This window comes from Leucopleurus acutus (genome assembly GCF_964270905.1).
Source record: "Leucopleurus acutus genome assembly, chromosome: 17".
NCBI lineage: Eukaryota > Metazoa > Chordata > Mammalia > Artiodactyla > Delphinidae > Leucopleurus > Leucopleurus acutus.
Window position 1 is genome coordinate 28,656,474 of NC_139159.1, and position 21,932 is coordinate 28,678,405.

General features: G+C 40.2%; 1 protein-coding gene across 1 annotated transcript; it reads left to right on the forward strand.

Moving 5' to 3' along the window:
• Positions 1-2,294: 2,294 nt before the first annotated feature.
• On the forward strand, positions 2,295-10,648 carry CA3 (carbonic anhydrase 3; the record flags this gene model as incomplete). Its single annotated transcript, XM_082858845.1, has 7 exons — positions 2,295-2,328; positions 3,066-3,263; positions 5,468-5,586; positions 7,283-7,375; positions 8,442-8,504; positions 9,345-9,500; positions 10,456-10,648. The coding sequence occupies 7 exons, from the start codon at positions 2,295-2,297 to the stop codon at positions 10,573-10,575; spliced, it is 783 nt and encodes a 260-aa protein (XP_082714971.1). The 3' UTR covers positions 10,576-10,648.
• Between the last annotated feature and the right edge of the window lie 11,284 nt (positions 10,649-21,932).

Below are 21,932 nucleotides of genomic sequence, written 5' to 3' on the forward strand. Positions count from 1 at the left end.
TCAATTAAGATGCAGATGATTAATTTGGGGTTTCTGAAAAATATATTATGGTCTAAAATGACATGATATAAACTGTCTTGAAATTCCAATTTTGATTAACTCTCATGAGAAAGTACAATGAAAAAACCAACATTAGTTTTCAAGACCACAAGCCCAAACCTATTATACATTTCACTTTGCAAATTCTAACTAGTGTTTATGTGAAATTATGTGCTACTGTGCAAGTGTTTAATTTATTATTTTGCAGTCTTTTTAAAATTTTAATTAATGACAACCCATTTTAAAACTCTATGCATAAATAGTAACAATATGATGAATTCCTGGATTGTTGGCCTTGCTTGGTATAAAGACTTTATTTAAAAACTTTATCTGTATCATTACTGTATCAAATAACATGAAATTTAGTTACCAATCTTCTAAACACATATAGCAGAAAAAGAGAGATGGAAACAATTTCGTGAATTGGCACAGGATCGTAGTTTACTAATACAAATAATTATGCAGAATATAACCTCTATTAACCACAAACTACAGCAGCACACTATCACAGTGAAGCAGAAAAATGGCCCAGATATGCCAACTCAGTAGCCTTTCTGATCCAACACTGACATATTTGAGCTCAGAGTCTAAGGGTATTTGCATTGCTGTTTGCTTGGATATTCCAAACCATCTCAGTTCTTGATTCCACATCGCTATTGTGTGGATCAAATAATCCCTGGTCACAAAAATACGCTGGGGAGTGACTCCCCTGGCGTCCAGGTTATGAGTGTGGTTAGTCATTCCACATGCCTTGGGGATGAGCTATCTTTACCATGATGAGAGATTTCCTTTTCAAGTTTTGTAATCCCCAAATGCAAAAACCTAACATCAATAAAAGTCAAAGTAATTAAGAAAATGTATATTACAACCTTGTTCAAGACAGCACTGGAATTAGGCTTATCTCTTCTTGCTGTCTTTTTTAGAAATAAAATTAATACTGACCTGGAACAAAGAAAAAATTTTATATACTCTTAAAACTGTAAATATCTACTACACTGGTTCTGCAGTGTGAACTACAACCAGACATTTAAAAAGATATCTTCGACATGTGCACACTGGATATTCCAGTTCTATTCTCCTTTTGCGTGGGTTATCGTACTATAAAACAACTTGGGAGGGGGAGAAAAAAAATACAAAGCAATTCTGGAAAACTTTTCCTCTCTCTTTTCTTCCAGTCTTTCATTATGTCTTGGAAAATGAGGTCATACGTTTTACACAATATTGCTCACTTTATGTTCGTGGCCTTCCAACAACCCAGAAGGTTCTCGACTTTTCGTGAGCAGACTTACAGCTCACGCAGTCGGTAAATCAGGCTCCTGCTCCGCGGTAACCTGCATCCAGATCTCTCCCCGATTCCCGAGACCCAGCCCTCGGAGTCCTGAGGACCAAAGGGACCCATGAGGTTAAGAAATGCTGTCTGGTGTGGTTCCAGGGACCTGGCATCGTCAATCTCTCAAGAATAACAGAGTTAGAGAGCCTGCCCTCCGGCCTCTTTCTTCCCATCCTTTGCTGCTAGGATTTTACAAGTTGCCTGCAAGGGAGTCAAACATGGGTCAGGCAAACAAACGTGTTCTTTCCAGCCACCGAAACCGGATCGCTGGAGCGAAATCAACCCGCAGAAGCATCTGGAGACCGCAGCCAGACGGGCAGCCTGCGCTAAAAGCAACTTCTAAGAGAGGCTGCAAGTGCCGGCGGGGTGCAGATTTTAGTTGGAGGCTAAGCACAACTACCACGCCCCATCCCCCCTTACCAAAAAAAAAAAAAAAAAAAAGCTTGGAGGAGGGAGGGAGGGAGGGAGGAGAGGAGGAGGCGAAAGTCGCCGGTATTTCTGCACAGCGGCGCGCGGGGTTAGAGAGCCGTGCAGCTTTAGGAGCCGGGAGGGAGGAATAGAAGGGCCAGGAGAAGCGCTTCCCCGGAGAGGGGAGGGGAGAAGAGGGGAGGGGAGGGGAGGGGAGGGGAGGGGAGGGGGAGGGGAGGGGGAGGGGAGGGGAGGGGAGGGGGAGGGGAGGAAGGGGAAGGATGCCCTCCGCCCATCTCCCCCCACCCCGACAGCTGTCCAGCTCTTGGAATTCATTGGCTTTCCCACTCCGCCTCCCAAATACCACCCCAATCCTGTTTAGCCCCCCACCCCACCGTCGCTGACCTAATAAGGCCATGCAAGTGTGGGGGGACCTATATAAAAGGTGAGGGCTCGCAGGGACTGTGCACGGCGGAGGAGAGAAGGCAGCAGCCGTCCAGTGCCCAAGAAAACGACCATGGCCAAGGAGTGGGGCTACGCCGACCACAACGGTGAGTGTGGGCAGCGGCTCCCGGTTCGTCCGGGATGGTGCTGCTCAGAAAGTGCGCAACTCCAGCAAGTGCGGTGGAGTCGATGGAAACTAACATTTACCGAGCACTTCCTGAGTGCCAAACACTGCTGACCCTTTTACTTTATATCTGATTTAGTTCTCCGTGGTGTGGAGCTGTTATTACTCCCATTGGAGGAAACTCAAGCGCAGAGAGGTTCGGTAACTAGCCCAGATCACAGTGCCTCTGACGGAGAAGTCAGACCACCGAGGGCCAGTTCTCACTGTCCCCTTCTCCATGTACTGGGCAAGCACTTAACCTCTCTGAGCCTGGTATTGGTTTAAGCTGCTCTGCCTGCAGCTTTTGCCTACCCATGGGAAAAGGAATATGGATATGCTCTGAAATCTACTTAGGGTCAGTGTTATTTTATTCCAGCTATATGACAGAAGATGGCATTGGTAAAACGTGATGAAGTCCACTTCAAAAATAAGGCTCTGAGGCTATATTTGAGCAAATACATGGAAAATTTGAGGAAATACACGGAGTTAAATACAGTCTCCAGGTACACTATTAACAAAACTATGAACAGGTCTTAAACACTAAGCCTTGTATTACCCAATCTGATATACAAGACCTTTTCATAATCACTGGCTAGCCTCTGTGTATTTTGCTGGTTTAGTCACTTAGAGGGCTTGGATTGTGCCACCAAATAAATAAATCCCCTCAATTTGATTTCCCAGGTCCTGATCACTGGCATGAACTTTACCCGATTGCCAAGGGAGACAACCAGTCGCCCATTGAATTGCACACTAAAGACATCAAGCACGACCCTTCCCTGAAGCCATGGTCAGCATCTTATGACCCCGGTTCTGCCAAGACCATCCTGAACAATGGGAAGACCTGCAGGGTTGTGTTTGATGATACTTATGACAGGTCAAGTAAGTATCACACTTAGGTAGAGACACGTGACCATTTTCAACGTCCATATTGGCAAAATGTGATTTATGACACAGCAACAGAATTGGTGGGAAGCGGGGTGCACTTCTTCTCTGAAAAAGGAGATGACATTTAACTTTGCTCTAGTCTTGAATTATATTTATACATAGAAGAGGGATGTCTCACTCTCTAATGCTGGTCACCCAGGCTGCTACAAAATGGCCCCATGCCCAAGCTAAAAGTTGGCAATGCATTCCTGAAATGAAGCTTGATAGGGAGGTGATGGTAATGAGTCCAAATGAGTGTTCTTCAGGCTCTGATGGTCTACACCTGAGGGGTTTTCTGCTTCCTAACCAAGGCCTGGAGAGCAAGGCTCCCAGTCCCCAGAGTGGCACAGATTCCATTCTACAGAGCAAGGAACATAGCAAAGAAACCAAGTAGGTACTCTCTTCCTCTGCTGTGTGGGTAGGGGCCAATCCAGGGGAGAGAGTAGACCCACTGTATGAATCAAGAAGACTTGCCTTCAATGCATCAGTGGGGTTCATCTGACTAATCATTTTGGTGAGTGTTTTTGAAGAATCTGACAATTTCTCCTTGAGTTGTGATTTGTATTTGTGTGAAAATGAAAAATCTCATGTTCAAAAAAAAAATCTCTTTATTTCACCTACACTATTAAGCAAATCAATGAAATAAAAGAAGGCTAATTAGAAATACTTTATTTCACTGTGAATGAAGTAAGAATCTACCTTTAGCATTTTGGTGCTTGATATACAGTAATACATTTTCCTATAACCACATTTGTAAAAAAAAATTAAAATTATCCTTACTGATGTATAGGAATGAATATTCTCAATGATGTTGTAGCTAAAGAGTAATAGTTATAATTTCTACCTACTAGCAGGTTCCAGGTAAGGAATATCATAAAAATATATTTTCTTAAACAATAATCTCGTTGGTATCTGCTACTTTTTTTCTCTTCTCCATTTAAATCAAGTTCCATTCTGAAGGATTAGTAACAAAATTAAATAGCATCTGTTAGGTTGGATCACATGAAAATGACTTTTTGTAAGCAAAAATGATTGACTATTGACAATTTCATATAATTCATCCTAATAAATTGGACTCATATGACCAAATAATAACTGTTCCTAGTGGTTGGATAGAAAAAAATGCAGTTAATCAAACCACTCATTCCTACATGACCAAGCTTATACAAGCCTTGTTCTATTGTTTTAGACCTATACTATGGCTTTCAGTGTGCCATTTCAGCACCAACAGTTGGTGCTGAAATAATATATATTTTCTATAATAGCTACGCTCTGAATTTTATTTTGATCTAGCTTATGTCGCTAAATTTTGATTTTAGGGTTTCTGTATAGTTTCCAATATCCTTTAGAAAATATTGGAACTTCTAAATCACTCCCCAGGCTGAATGAAGTGGAACCAAGTTAAGTGCCAGGTTGAGGTATTTGGACAGCAAACTCACATTCATGCTATGGAGAATCATCTTGTTTAGGGGCCCACATTGATTGATTCCCTGGGAAACTTCTGAATTTTCCATTTCATCTCATTTGAGTAAACACAGTCTGAATTAGACATGGATGAGAGCTCTTGCCTGTAGTACTAAAGAAAAGTGTAGTGAGGCAAGACATGGAGAAGGAATTCACATTTGTTCAGTGATGACTGTGCTGGGCACTGTGATGAGCAGTTTAAAGCCCTTAATCTCATTTAATCCTCACAGCAGCTCTGAAAGGTCAGTATTATTATCACCTTCAGAGAGATGCAGAAATGGGTTCAGAGGAGTTTAGCAATTTGCCTGAGATCACACAACTAGCAAGGGGTGGGGCCGGGATTGGAACCTAAATCTGCCTGGCTCTCAGCTATCCTGTTCTCTCTAATGCACCCACACAACAGACCTGTGCTTTGCTAGTTTTCATTGCCCATCTCCTGTTTTAATTTTATTTTCATACATGTTAAACTGACATTTAAAAAATAATCAAACAAGCAAACAAAATCAGAAGGACAGAGAAGAGAAAGCATTTATTTTGATATATCCCAAGACTTGACTTTGTGAGAAAGAGACCAGTGTGCTTGGGAATGGCACCATCAGCCCAGCCCATAAAGCTTAGGCTATAAGGGCTGTTTAAAGCAGGGCTCCGTAAAAGAAGTGTGAGTTCACTGCTGACCTAGCTTCTCTGAATCACAGTGCTGAGAGGTGGTCCTCTCACTGCACCCTACCGGCTTCGCCAGTTTCATCTTCACTGGGGCTCCTCGGATGATCACGGCTCTGAGCACAGCGTGGATGGAGTCAAGTACGCAGCGGAGGTAGGAGGAATTGCCGTTACCTACTCTGGATCTCACCCAGTGAAAACTGAAAACAACAATAATGACAGAATAGCATCCAATGTGTTTGCTTCAAGCCTGTAGTTATGAAAAGAGCTGCAATAGTTTAGCATAAACTGAAGCTGCCAAATATTCTAGGTTAGACAGTTAAGAGAGTGTAGGTGAGTTAGTGTCATGCGTGAAGAATTTCAAGGTTGTATTTAGAAATTGGATAGCAGCTTAATAATAATAATGTTTAAAAAGCCAGGGACCTGACTGGAACTGAAAAGATAATGGTAGCTAATACTTATTAAGTGTCTACAAGTACTAATTCATTTGATCCTCTCAGCACACTATGAGATGGGCTACAGACAAGGAAACTGAGGCACAGGAAGGTTACATAACAAAGTCACACAGCGCATGAGTGCTAGACCTGTGCTCTACCTTATGCCGATTGGCTTCATAGTTCATCATCCTGCCCAGTGCTCTAAGCTGCCTCTTTTACAAGACTGTGGTGCTTTAAAAATAGCACTTAGTAATTCTGGCTAATGCTCATGCTCTAGTCTCTTAATGAAGGGTGTGCATATGTGTGTGTATGTTTTTATATGTACATATACAGAGATAGCTAGATACAGATACACACAATTTAATATGAACAAATACTACTCTCTGTTCCAGTTAACCCATTAAAGGAAGGCATCAAATTACAAGGAAATAAGACAAGCCTCCTGCATGTTCTCTGTATAAAGCCAAGCCTATAAGGGGTGACAAATGCCCTGGAGGTGAGGATAATTCCATTTGTACTGCCAAACTCTTCCAGAGGCAGACTCTGGTCAACCATAGGAGCTGAGACAGAAACCTTGGAGCCACTTGTGGACACTCATTTAGGCAGCATCATTAGGCAGCCTAACTAAATTTGACTAAACAGTTAAACTAAACTATAGGAGACCCGAAGTACTTCCCTGTGATTATTTCTCTACAGCCCATCTAGACAGCCAGTGACAGGATAAGTTAATTGAGAATGCCTTCCAGACATCTTCCCCCACAAATGGGGAAAGTTTAGTATATTCCTTATAAATGTGGGCAAGGCTTGCAGTTTGGTCTTTACATGTGGGATTATCTCACACTTTTGGTCTTGAATAAAATACTTCTAAATTGTCATGAACTATTGTATTCTCTTGCCATTCTATATAATGCAATGTGAAAATTTTGACTAATTTAACTAGTGTCTATGTTATCACCTTAACATTATTAAGGTAAGGTTACCACCCGGTTCTAGACCATTTGTTGCTGAAAGGAGAGAGGCATGAAGACACGTAAGAATTTGTCCCCTTATTTTTCCTCTCCTACTTCCCAGTTAATTGTGACTTTAGAATGCTAGCAGATTCCTGTTTATAACTCTGTGTTTCACTGTTTGATTTGGTCAGAAAAAGGACTAATGTTATACACAACTAAAATAATATTTTGAATTGGTTTAACGAAAGTTCAGTTTTCACCGATTCTACCTATCATAACTTTTAATTTGAACCATTAAAAGTCTTACCAAAATATTGCATGTTAATTTTTAGAATTCTGTCAACTTCTGTGAGAGTGTTCAGCAACCTTAAGACTGTATAATTATTGGGTTTATTGTGAATAATTTTATACTTATTTCCTTATTTGGGGAATTTACCTCATAACCTCTGTTCTATGGTTTCAGCTTCATTTGGTTCACTGGAATTCAAAGTATAACAGTTTTGGAAGTGCTCTGAAGCAACCTGATGGTGTAGCTGTGGTTGGCATTTTTCTGAAGGTAAGGTAAAAATTGACCATATATTTTTTACAAAGTTTAGTTCCTTATCAATGCTGAAGTTTTACTCCCTCCTTTTATTTAAAGGGGAGAGAGGAATGAATTTCAGTATTCATTCAACTAGTCAAGATATTTCTGTTAAGATCAGATCAAAAATTTTTGCTCTCCCTTAGAAGAGTAACTTTTGCCATACTTCAGTACCCCTAGCACTTCTAAATTTTCTCAAGATGCAGGATGTATGTGTGTGTGTGTGCGTGTGTGTATGTGTGTGGTGTGTGTGTAGAGGCAGTGGAGATGGAGCCTTTGAAGGAGCTTATTTCAGTGGCAGTGAGGGCAAGGGCAGCATTGTTCATTACCCCTTCCTGCTACTCCACGTCAATTGCAGGGGAAACCAGAAAAGCCAATGTTGGGAACGTCTGTGATGCCGAGTCCCTGGCTGGACATCCACTCGGCTTAGGGTGGCCACCACTCACATGATCCCACGCTAAGATAGCACATGGAATGTGTGTGTTGTTGAGCCAGCCTTGGTTTAGAGAGGACTTAGTGTCATTAACACATGAATTTAGTGCTAACATAATCTAGATTTTAAGCCAGAGGTGAAAATCTAGCTTCTTTCTTTTTGAATGACCTAATTTGTTTTATGTTCTGAATTCATTGGGTCATTTTCAGTGCTTGAACACAGTACTACAGGAAGTGGAGTGGGTCTGAGCAGAAAGACAATGAGTTTAGTTTTAGATACATTGAGTCCATCCTACCTCTAATTCTATTAAAAAGGAAAGTAGACTGACTTCACAGAGAAGGTCAAGGACATAGATGTAAGTCAACATATAATTTGTGGTTTTGTACTTCAGAGGTCTGGAGTCTAAGTTTAGTTCAGAAAATATATACTCTAAAATCTTGGGGGGGGAAATAAACTTATGTTTTTGCTTAGTACAAGATATTCTGACAGATTTATAAACACTAGTGGTAGATGGATGGATTAAAATTAGTTTTTAAGACAATCTTAAATTATGGAGAAGAGAAAAATATAGTTGTTGGTTTTCTTTTTCTTTTCTTTGTTTTTTTACAGATAGGACATGAGAAACACGAGTTCCAGCTGCTACTTGATGCGCTGGACAAAATTAAAACGAAGGTAAAAAAAATCATTTTCCCTCCCAGAACATAAAAGCAGGGTATGTCAATTTTTTTCTTTTTACATTTTCAAGTGTATTTCTTTCACCTAAAATCTGTTAGTAAGTTTGATGAATATGCTAAGCATACATATGAAAGCAAATGCTATTATAATTGTATGTATATTTTTATGGTTTATAGATTTTAGAGCAGTTTCACATACATAAGTTTATTTAATCTTCATAGTCAACCTGTCAGATAACTATATTTTTAACGAAGTGTTTGAGAGAGAAGTTGAGTGGTGTTCCCCTTCCCAACACACACACACACACACACACACACACATGCAGAGGTACTAAATGTTTGGGTCCTAGTGTTTCCCTTTCTCTCCTGGGTTGCACCTGTATATTTTAAATCTTAACAGTAGATTCTTCTACTTAGCAGACTCACTTTAATTCTTTCTGTTCTAATCAAACGCTTTATAGTTTTACCACCAGAGAAAGTAAGTATTCTGAGTATGATATTCAATAAAAATGCAAGCCTGTTTTGTATCATCGAGAACCACAGCATTAACTTGTATGAAATATTTCTGTTACAGTTTAGAATGAGTTTGTCCTTTTTCTTGAGAAATGATAGATTTATAGTGCTACCTAGAGTGAATAAGGAATAAAATCGTCTGTGGCAAAGTCATACCATACAAACCGGCCTCCCCTATCTGCCCTTTATTTCTGAAAGGCACATACTTGTTCACAAGCTCCGTTTTCTCTATTGCATTTGAAATCCATTCTCCCCAAACGGTGAGACGCTGCGGCAGGCGATGCGCATGCGCCCGCTCACCGCGCTGGGTCCCGCTATCTCCCAGGGCAAAGAGGCGCCCTTCCAGAACTTCGACCCGTCCTGCCTGTTCCCTGCCTGCCGAGACTACTGGACCTACCACGGCTCCTTCACCACGCCGCCCTGCGAGGAGTGCATCGTGTGGCTCCTGCTGAAGGAGCCGATCACCGTGAGCCACGAACAGGTGAGCGGCGGCCGCGGGCCGGCTTTGAGAGCACGCTGACTTACCGTCGCCGGCGGGCTCTGTGAGATACAGACGCTAAACTGAAAATATAAAGCAGTAGATGCTTACCAAACAGCTCTGCGACTGGAGACTTCATAGTTTGCCCCGGCTAATTACGATCAGCCTGTTTAACTTTCTAAAACTCAACTTCCAAAGGGTACCAGGCTAAATGCAAAAACATTTAAAGGTGGTGGTAATGCTGAACAATGCCCAAGTTTGTGCTCTAGAAACACTGAAGGGTACAGATCCATATGAGTTAGACTTTGCTAATTTGGAGAACTCCCAAATACTGAGCCCTGTTTAGGAGATGGAATGGTAAATACAGGTCTGGGGAGAAGATGCTGGTGGAAGGGACTGAACATCCTTGTGAGGTGTATACTGGTTCCCCAGTTTTACAGCTAAGTAGGTTGAGGCTCAGATAGGTTAAGCAGTTCACTCATGATCACACAGCCAAGGGCAGGATCTGAGATTGCAGCTCCAGTCTGTCTGCTTTCAACACCTTGGACCTCTCTCCTCAGGCCTCCCTTCTAAGTGTTCATGTAAATTGACTTCATTAACTTATGCAATGAAGGGCCAGTTGAGCTTATTGTTTGCACTGTCTTCCACTCCTACATAAGGGATAGATTTCATACTGATCTGTCGAATTAAAATAATTGTTTCAGAATTCAGGAGGAAAAGGTTTTGACCAGAGGGTATGGTGATCCTGTATAAAAGGAAGAAAAGTGTTTTTACAAATTTAAAAGAAAAAAAAAAAAGGTTTTTGTTACTCAGAACCAAATAACTCTCACTGGACATTGGAGACAAGTTTTGTAGTTTGCTTGTTTAGAAAGCTGGCGATTTCTAACTCTTTGTCACACGCTTAATGTGTCCACTTGGTCCGAATGTCATGCTGACAGCCTTCCCTCGCCCCTTGCAGATGGCCAAGCTGCGGAGCCTCTACTCCAGTGCGGAAAATGAGCCCCCGGTGCCCCTGGTGAGGAACTGGCGCCCTCCACAGCCTGTCAAAGGCAGGGTAGTGAAGGCCTCCTTCAAATGAGGCTGCTGGAGCTTGCCCTCTTCAGGAAAGGAAACCTACACTGCAGAGTTTGGTTCCTTGTCTCCTTTTGGTGCTTCTTACTCCAAGTATATTTCACTTTTCCATACCAAGCAATGAAGATGAGAGATGTGATCACCAAGAAACCGGAATTAACTATTGACAAGATCTAATATGAAAGCATTTGGCGTTTTTAATAATCACCTTTCCTGTAAAAACAACATTTCTAGTAAGGTTTCAAAGAAGAAGAAACAGAGTTGGAAGAGGAAAGGTAGAGAAAAATGGCTGTTGGGCACCGTTTTTGTGTCATCTTAAATTTCACAGAACTTCAGTTTACTCTTTTCATGTTATGAGTTATCCATCTTAAAGAAATAATGAGTAATTATATACGTGGGGGTAGAGGTGTCTGAAGATCGTATAGCAATTCAGCATAAGCCAGAAATTAAAATGACTGTGGGTACCAAGAATTGAGATGATGATGTGTTTTAACCTTTAAATAAAACCAATAAGAGGTCCATCACTTATTAACATTTAAACTACTGTAAAGATTGCCTGGTTTTGATTATCAATGAAAGTAAAATACACGGACTAGGAGTTTTTAAAAAGATTTGACCCATTATTTGAACACTTTCTTCATAAAGATGTTGACTTTATCCTAATATTTTTCTGTACCTGAAGGAGGGCCATTTATTTTTCATTTTACTACTTTTATCTTTGCATGCTTATTAAAATAAAAACTGCCTCTGATATCTTTCTAATTTGAGTGTGGGATTAATGATTCCTAGAACATGCAGGAGTGAATGCCTGCACTTGAAGTAAAAGCAGTTGTACTGATCATCAAAACTAATAAAGACATGAATGTAAACAGTTGAGTGTTGTATTTTTTAAGGAGGGAGAACATTGTAAGTTTGTTTTTATAACTGAAGTGACTCAAATTCTGAGTTGGATTGGAAGCTACATTCCTTGTAGAGCAGCTGAAGCAATTACTGGGGGCCTTCCAAGGAAACTGCAGTCCAGAAGATGAATGTGTAGGCATACATTTGACAGTGTGGACTAGTTTCTAGAGGCCTCAAAGTTGGTTTAGGATTCTGGGGTCCATACCAGTACCATGGTTGCTAACTTAGGGGCATGGAATCAAGTCAGACTGTAGCCTTTATGTCATTTTTTTTTAAAATGTGCATCAAGGTAACACCAGTCTAACACTGCAAAAATCCATACATTGGGACCTTCAAAAATATCTTTAGACATAAAGTCTAATTTTGCAGTTAGTGGCTTTGATAAATCTTTTAGCACATCACTGGCTAATATGTTAACTTACTTTCAAAAATGGCAGCAATAACTGAATTACCCTAAGGAATGAAAATGGTCTTGGGTCAGGAGAGTCCTGCAATGCTGGAAGTCAAGTCATGTGACAGAGTCCTAGGAGGCTAATGTTACTTAATGGTTTACCACTTGGGTCAAGTAAAACCAGGTTGGTCAGTGCAAACTGGTTGTATTAATTAAACTCCTTGAAATTAGGAGGTGTGGAGCTTTCATCAGTTAGTGGTAATACACAAAATGATTCTCTCAGGGTACTTGGTAATGCTGGGAACACTGTAAAAATGTACCCAATGTACACTCTTATGTGGTGGAGGAACATATGACTTAATTCTAGCTACAATGGTGCTTACACAAGCTTACACAGGCTGGAACAGTTTTAAGGGAAAATGTCTAATCAAGAGAAGGTATCTCCCTAGACCATGAGCTCCATTAGGGCACAGACATTAATCTTGTACACTAACATCCCCCTTTTTGCCTAGTATGGTATCTGGCACTGGATAAGCACTCAATAAACATTTGATTTCATGAACATAGATGAACCCAGGACAAATACTCATCTTCTTTAACAACACAGGATTAAAACTAATACTGTTTTTTGCTCATCTCATTCAGTTTGGGTCTCCTTGGAAAATGATCTCTTTAGCTTCAGGTGGTAGCCTTCCAGTAGAACATATATTCCCTGCCCTCCCCCATCCAAGTCATTGCCAATGATCACAATTATCACCCAACTTAAAACTTCCTCTCAACTTCTCCCTGCAACTCAAAGTGCTGAATTATTATAAATGTCCATTAGAATATTGAAACCACGCTTGTGTCCTTATTCAGTGGGGGGACAATTTTCCTGATCGTGCACAGTCTTCCAAACAATTACATTTTAGGCATACACAGCCTACAGAGGGGACATGGCTAGGAACTGCTGTGGTGAAAAATGTTTCCACATCTGCCAACTTTTGTTCTTCAGATATAATCATTTCAGATATTTTAAAACTTCAGCAAAGGGCAGAAACTAATTTGAATGACGTGTGTTATAATAGATGATTATATCCTTAAAAGTCTATGAATAGGGCATCAACAATAAGAATTTACTGAATATAGGGCATTACTACATTTTGAGAGGGTGTACATAATTCCTACCCCTTTAATGGGGAGACAGAATATATTTATGAAGAGGTAAATAACTATTCAGAACCACTGATCCAAAATTCTTTACGTGCAATCAGTGAATACTTATGTAGATGAATGGGAAGTATTCTACATAGAACATGTAAAACTGAAGATTTTGGTGTCTAACTATAATCATTTACATAATTAAATAAATATGGGTGAAATTGATCAACTATAAACAAGCTTGGATAGATGTGAAAAATCAGTATGTCAGTTACTCAAATAAGAATTGGCACAAATAAAATTGTTCTAAAAGAAATACATATGGTCCAAAACCACATCAGATACCATGTATAAATAAAGTTAATGAGATTTTAGTTTCTCCTCTAATACCCTCTTATTTGATATTAAAAAGGAACTGTGGACATGAGCAAAATACACTATTTTAGCAGACAAAGAATAAGTGAGAAGTAAGAAAAACTGCAAATGTCATATTTTTAGAAATTCTAAAAATCTCAAGTTTAGTATATGAAGATTTAATGATTTTTTTAAATGACCCCTAAGGTAGCACTTAAAGACTTAAAATGCAAATAAGACAAAATCAAGTTTGCATGTTATTTTCATTTAGATCACTGGATGGCAGCAACACATTTAAAAAATTTCACTTGGGTCCCTAGATGACAGCAAAATAATTACAAAAATGACAAATGAAATGTCATTCACAGAGCAATGAGGGTTTTTATTTTTAAATCCTGAATACCCTATTTCCTTTTCCCAAATGTTCAGTATTAACCATCAATACCTATCCACAACAGAAAAGATGGTGAGAGAGTCTTACATATTTCTGATATATAATTTTTTAAAACACATGGTAAATCTGTTTTTTTTTAATTAATTAATTAATTTTTGGCTGCATTCGGTCTTCGTTGCTGCACGCAGGCTTTCTCTAGTTGCAGAGAGCAGAGGCTACTCTTCGTTGCGGTGCACGGGCTTCACATTGCGGTGGCTTCTCTTGTTGCGGAGCACAGGCTCTAGGTGCGTGGGCTTCAGTAGTTGTGGCTTGCAGGCTCTAGAGCGCAGGCTCAGTAGTTGTGGCGCACGGGCTTAGTTGCGCCACTGCATATGCGATCTTCCTGCACCAGGGCTTGAACCCATGTCCCCTGCATTGGCAGGCGGATTCTTAACCACTGTGCCACCAGAGAAGCCCCTTTCCGAGAATTTTAATAGCCAAAAGTGAGGCCTGTGTGTTAGTAGTTGGTACACTAAAACTGAGACAAATGAGAAATGAACATTTTACAATCCTGTTCAGTCTTCTGGAGGCCTGGGTATAAGGTACACAGCACTCCCCCAATACGTGGCCTCAGGCAGGTTAACTTCTCTGTGCTTCGCTGTCCTCATCTGAGTGATAAAAGTACCTGCTCAGAGTGTTAAGCATTAAATGAGTTAATATATGTAAACCTCTTAGAGTATTTATTCCAGACATAATAAAACTCTTAACAGCAGTTAACTATTATCTTCTGTAAGTTAATTTTACTTCGACCAAGAAAAATTCCAATGGCTTATTCAATACTTAAAGTCATGTTTCTTTCTTGATGTTTCTATGAGTAAGGTCATGAATCCATGTCTTATCATTTTAGATAAGACTAAGGAGTTAGTTACCATAATGGGCTCCCCTGATGAGTTCCCTCTGTGCTTGGCATTGGGGAAATGGTTTCTAAAAACAATGGCGATAACTCTTGTCTGATACTTTTCAGCAGCAAAACCAAGTTGTGGCTCCATTAGAAACCAGCACAAAGCTAGAAGGGGTGATTTGGGGAGGATCAGAAAATTTTCTGGAGGAAGTTTCTATTCCAGAGCTTTGCACCTGACCTTCTGAGGAAATGTATGATTAGCAAAACATCCAAAAACTAAACCAAAATAGAGAGGTGAGAGAACTATGGTGTTCACTCTGTTTGGCTGACTTTGGAATGTTGGCAGGATAGAGTAGCTCGGAGTGCTGTGTGAAGTGGAAAATCTATCCTCACCATAAGTACAGGAAGTCTCTTGCCTTGAAATTAATTTGGGACTTGTCTAGGCATGTCATAAAATCAGAATCCTGAATGAGATGCACAAGTCATCCTGGGGGATGAGTTTATCCATTTGGGGGCAACTCAGCTTCAATTGTACAAAAGGAAATAAAACAGTAGAGGCTTAAAATCCAGGATCCAGGGAATGACTAGAGAACTAATTAACTACTTCAGATTTGAAGGCATTTAATGGCAATCACTTGACAACTTGACCAGGTGGATAATCACAGATAATCAGCAGGAGTAAGAGTGAGTGTAATGGTGCGGTCACAGGGGACCAAGTGCACTACAGAAGCATAAAACCCAGTGATTTAAAAACTAATTTTAGCCAGGTGAGAATCGACTCTGTGCAGTAAACGAGGAATCAGATTCTCCCTTGTATTTAAATTATTCCCAGGTAGAGGAGCCTGGAAGCTCAGGAAAAATATTTTGGCCATTAAATGTACATATTCTGTTTCAGCATGCCCGTACATTTCTATCCTACTCACTCAGCTCATTTGAAATTTGGATGGTTACAAACACATTTGTTCAAGGGAAGTCATTCCCCCAAGGACAATTGAGTCCCATGAAAGTATATGACAAATGGAAGTGTCTCAAAATACAGTGCAACTTGGGTTCAAAGATTTCACACTTCTCTCTCCTGTGTGTGTGATTGGTTTAATGGAACACAGGACCCCAGAGAAGAGGCCTGACATGGGTAGGGAGACTGTGCAAGCCAAGCAGAGAAGATGGAAGGGTGAGGCCCAGCCCAGGGAAGAACTGAGAGCTAAGCAGGAAAAGGTGCATTTTGACAGTCGGCAATACGGAAACTTTGGTCCAGTGAAGCAGGTCCTTGTACCAGGAATTAATTAATTTTAAGAGTAACAAGATTACTTATCAATCTATCTGTAATGTAACTCGGTGTGTACATGTGTGGATGTAAGTGTGATGAGTAGTGGGGGCAGGGAGATTTTAGGTGGGTAAGGACTTTCTCTGTCTTGTTATACTACAGAGGCCCCAGTACCTAACACAATTATCTGGAACATAGTCAGTGCTGGAAAAGTACTTGTTGAATGAAGGGAGGAATGGACGGGTGGATGGACAGATGGACAGATGGAAGAGGCAGTGAGAGTGCTAAAATAATGAATGCCAGTCTAAGTTCCTGAGCTGGTGGGAGCTATGTCCTCATCCTAGGAAGGTCAGTGACTGATATCTGGAAGGGTTCTTGGAGAAAAGCAGGGGTTTCCATTGCAGCCATCCAGGCTTGTCTGTACAGAGAGTGTGGGTGCCAGAAGAGAAACAGTTTTACATGTATCCAAACTTTATCATTTGCAAATTTAACTGAGTATAGAAGAGACATATTTTAGGAGATATAAAAGTAGATTCTCTACCAGAGTATTTATCTCTTAGCACCCATGCTTCTAATATGCAAACTGAAGGTAGTTGGCAATGAGCCTGTGACATTGGGCTCTGGTGATACTAACTGGCACGATTCATGCTAGTGCTTGAACTTTTATAAATTTGCCTTTATTTTCTCATTTGTCATTTTAGTTCTCCATTTCATTCACCTTTGTGCTCATAGCAATTCCGCATACATAATAAAGATAACTCTTTAACTCAAATGCTTGTGTTATGGGCAAAGTATGATACTTTTGAAAATTCAGTAAAGAGTTTCAACTGACAGGTTCCACCCCACCCAAGCAAATGATGGTCAATTCAGGTAAATGTCCTGCCTTCCACAAACAACACAGACATATACACCACATACATCCTCACACACTTGTAATTACTACCTGGAGCTTTACAATATAGTGGATGATTCTTTGAGGAAAAACATTTACTCAGGCAGTGAATTTACCAGAAATCAAACTCAAGTTCTGTTTTGACAGGTGGGGAGGGGGTAGGAAATGCCAGTTGGCAGCTCAATTCATAACTAGAAGTGTAAATCTCCGGTTGCCTCTATAATTTTTTTTAATTTAAAGAAGTATTTTAATGATATTTCATCAGAGGTCTAATTTCTTTCTATTAGTTTGTTTTCTCTAACAAAGGGCCTGTTGTCAAGATTGTGAGGTGCACTAAGCCTCTTGTTCTTAGCAGCTTGATATGGAACATTGATTAGGCCCTCGTAGGGGTGGGGAGTTTCAGAGGAATTATAAAATAAGCACAAGGAGCAAAGAAGAAAGTTTGCAGCTTGCTAAGAATGTCGTGGTTTTAGCTGGGCAGAAGCATTCAATATTTGATATATAATTTTAAAAGTATTTGCACGTGACTAAAAAAACCCTTTTCTTTAAAGGATTTCATGCTTTTCAAAAGCAATTATGTGTCGAGTATAAAAGAAATAAAAGTAGGTCAAGGATCTACCTGGAAGCATCAAGGAAGAGAAAAAAAAAATGAAAAGAAAGAGTCCACCTTCAAACATTACTCAAGAGAAATTGTACTAAATGTGGCTGTGACTGCTGAGGGGAAGGCCTTATCGGGCATGGCCATGGTGCCCAGCACACTGGGCATGAAATACATGGTAAATAGTGATATCAATGTCATTGGAAAGAAGGAAAAGATAGCAGAACCAAGGGCACAGGCGACCTGCAAAACCTGGCCCTGGGTCACCTAGGCCTCTAGGCCAATAGTGGACTCCAGACTCTTTTTGGATGATATAGCCACTAGGGCTCAGTTTTAGAACATGAAACCCCAATATAGAATTTTTAAAAATAAATTATATACTTACAGTATTATACTGCTATATATGTTATAAAATATAAATAAAGTGGAAATTTTCAGGGAGTGAAAAAATAGCTATTAAGAGAAACATTCTCATGGTTTTTTTTCCTGCCATGGAGTGGTCCTTCATGTGCACCCCAAGATGTGGCATTGCATGTGGAGGCAGGTGGTTTGGAGCCATCCACTAACAAGACCAGCTTAGACAATCTCCTGCCAGCCAATCAACTTCACTCTGTTCTATGATTCCTCACCTCACTGGGCCACTGTTGCATTCACTGTCTCACCCAGTGGGGATTAGCTGAGTGTAGAAGTAGAAAGGATAACTCTATCATACGTGTTAGAAAAATAGTGCAAATAGGCCCTGCTGTGAATTGTGAGAAGTCTAGCACACAGCTTTGACTGACCAGTTTTGACCTTGGGTTAGGTGGTTTTTTGAACTGATTATAAACTCTTTTAGCTCAGTCAAAGATGGCCAAAGAGAAAGACAAGAAAAAGAAAAAGGCATCCCATCTTATCAGAGATAACTCAAGGGATATTTACTATACTATTCCTTCTGTCCCTTAAAATATGGAAATTTATTCATTCAAGTGTGTATTCTGTACAAGGCACTATGCTCTAGAGGAAGAGAAAGAGAAGGAAGAAGAGGAAGAAGAAGAAGAAAAAGAAGAAGAAGAAAAAAGAAAAGAGGAAGAAGCAGAAGCAGAAGCAGAAGCAGAGGAAGAAGAAGAAGAAGAAGAAGGAGGAGGAGGAGGAGGAGGAGGAGGAGGAGGAGGAGGAGGAGGAGGAGGAGGAGGAGGAGGAGGAGGAGGAGGAGGAGGAGGAGGAGGAGGAGGAGGAGGAGGAGGAGGAGGAGGAGGAGGAGGAGGAGGAGGAGGAGGAGGAGGAGGAGGAGGAGGAGGAGGAGGAGGAGGAGGAGGAGGAGGAGGAGGAGGAGGAGGAGGAGGAGGAGGAGGAGGAGGAGGAGGAGGAGGAGGAGGAGGAGGAGGAGGAGGAGGAGGAGGAGGAGGAGGAGGAGGAGGAGGAGGAGAAGAAGGGGAGGAGGAGGGGGAGGAAGGGAAAGAGAGACAGAGGCACTCAGAAATATGGAGAAAATTTGTGTGGAATAACTTTGAAAATGTTGTGGCTTGTAAAACAAAGAAAATTTTTGTGAAGTGGTAAAACAAATGCACATAAGTAATATGAAGCAAAGAAGTCTAACAGAAATGCTATGGAGTTTCAACATCAGGAGCAATATTTTTAGGTTATGGACTACTTCTCTTTTAGCCCCAAATCCTCATTTAGCCGTCCAAAACTTTCAAGATATCTTTTATTTTTTCAAGATATCTTTTCTTGCATAAAATAAACTTACTTTCTGTTTAGGATTAACCTGGATAAGTACAAAATGAGCAAACTACAGAATTATAAAATGTAACCATCTCTGTTTCCTGTGGCCTATCCATATATATTTTAAGATTATAAAAGTGCTGGTTTCCCATTTGTATACTCTTAAGACAGTTTCCAGAAAAACAAATTTATCTGGATCTAAGCCTTCCATGGGCTATTCTGGCATGAGTGACGCTCTAGAAGAATAAAGTAATTTACTTTACTCCTGTAAAGTAAAATGACGGCTAAAGGCTAAGGTTCTCACTGAGGGAAAAGATATAACTACATGGAGACACTTGAGGGCATCCTAACCAACAGCCTAAAACAACAACAACAACTCATTAAAAGTATATATTCAAATTTAAAATTTGGGGTGGGAAACTATGTTTTGCCTCTAGTTTATGACACCAGGGAATCCTGACTCCTGCCCTTGATAAGGGGGAAAAATCTGCTTGTCATGCTTATAATTCCCCTTGCATGGAAAAGTTAAATTGTTCTTGTTACTAAAAGGAAGTCAAAAATTCCCCATTCAAGGTGGTGATTTATAAGCAAATGAGAAGTTTAATCATGTGATAAAATTACTACTAACATAACCAGCTCTCATGATTTGGTAGAAAAGCCATTATTGAATACATGCTGAAACAAAGTGAATAAACAATCATTGTAAGGTGCAGACATGAGATTTTATGCTTTTCTATCCAATCCAACCAACAAAAATGAGTGAGAGCATATTATGGGCAAAGCACTCTCCTAGGGCTCATGTGTTGCTGGATACATACATAACTTTTACAAAAGCATTACCATACAGATACTCTTAAGACAGGGTTTCATGATCATGGTACTATTAACATTTTGGACTGAGTAATTCTTTGTTACAGGGGGCTGCTCTGTGCATTATAGGGTGTTTAGCAACATTCCTGGATGCCAGTATCACACTACCCACCCATCACAAGCAAAATGTCTCCAGACACTGTCAGATTTGCCTCCAATCCTCTAAGAAGAGGTGGACTTTTATTAAATTGAATACTGCATGGCGCCACGTGTGGTAGCTTCCATGGAACATAAAATATTTTAAATATATAATTTGCATTTTTGTGTAATTGTCTCACTTGATATTTTCATTCCAGTTCTGGTTGATTGAAACAATGTTTGAATTCACCAACTACTCTTAAAAATTAAATAGATTTAATTACTACAGAAAAGTTGAAATGTTACTAGCTTCCATGAAAGAAAAAGACACATTTAGGAACTAACTTTTTAAACGTCTGAAAAGCAGTTTACTAAGGGAAGTTGAACTCATCTGTCTATTAGATGTATACTTGATGCCAGCTCCTGCCACTTTAGTGATTGGTAGGAAACCCGAAAAATGACAAGTATGTCGATATAACTTTGTTTTACAGAATAGTAATGCATGCATAATCCGAATGCACTGTTACTATATCACCTTGAGGCCACACAGCAGATGGCTAAGTACTCAAACTGTAGAGTGGGACAACCTGGGGCAAAATGACCTACATCTATGCCTCAGGGCTGTGTAAAACCTTCAGAACCATGCTTGCAGCATAATCAGATTTCCAAAAATGTTATTTTTTTATAAGAGTAGGAACTCCAAACATATTCCTTAAGTAAATGTGAGTTTTTTCATCCAAGTTAGAGAAACAGAAAAGCCAATTCATGATTTTACAATGGGAAGTACAATAATAATAATTATACCATTTATTCAATAAAGAAAATGTTCCAGAACCATATCTGCTATCTTCCAGATGTTAGTTCTCATCATAATGCTTCAGACCTAGAATTTCCCCCTAATTAACAAATAAAGTAAGTAAAGTTCAGAAGGATCTCGTAGCTCACTCAAGGTGATGGTAAAACAGCACGTGAGTGTTAGAGCCAGAATCTGGACTCAGGTCCATCTTCTCAGAAAGTTCATTCCCACTGCACAGTTCTATGCCTCTCTGCTACACTAACAAGAATCCTAACGGAGCAGCTAACAACATCAGGCATCATGCTAGCTTACGTGACTAAATCACACGAATTAGCCCATCTAACACTCACAACAACCCTAGGTACTCTTATTACATTTGGATGTAGAAACTGAGGCTTGAGGAGGTGAAATAAATCATCCAAGGCTGAGTAGAAGGTAAGTCGTAGAAGCTGAATCCAAACTCAGGAAGCCTGGGCTCTTGGCCACTATGTGATACTGCCTCCCATCCTACAGTAGAAGAATGTCAAGAGACTCAGAGGCTAAGAAGGAAGCCAGAACCAGGATTAAAATGGCTTGATGGGTCAGGAAAAGGAGTTTGAATCTTTTTGTGAAAAGTCATGGTCAGATGGTCAAAGGCAAGGGAATGAGGGAACAGCAAGTGCATTCTGGGAACCTCTACAAATTTCCTCATCCATAAAATAAATAATCAGACTAGATAATCTCTAAACTCCTTTTAGTTCTGAAGCACACTATATTATTGCAGTTTGTATCATTTCCTTCCTTCCAACCTCCTGGTGGCTTCCCTGCGCAATTAGTATAAAATCCTTCCCGGGGAGCAGGGTCTGAAAGGCTCTGCAAGTAGCTGCCCCTGCCTGCCTCTGACTTCACCTCCTTGTCTTCTTTTCCTCGATCACAGTGCTCCCACCACAAGTTTTTCTGTTCTAGAAATGTCCTTGTTCAGGGCCTTTACATTTACTTTTTCCTCTGCTTGAAATGTCCTTCCCCAGGTCTTTCCTTAATGGTTCCAGAAATGTCACTGCTTTCAATAGGTCTACCATAACCACTGCACCTACAATAACATCCACCCCGTTACTCATTACCTCACT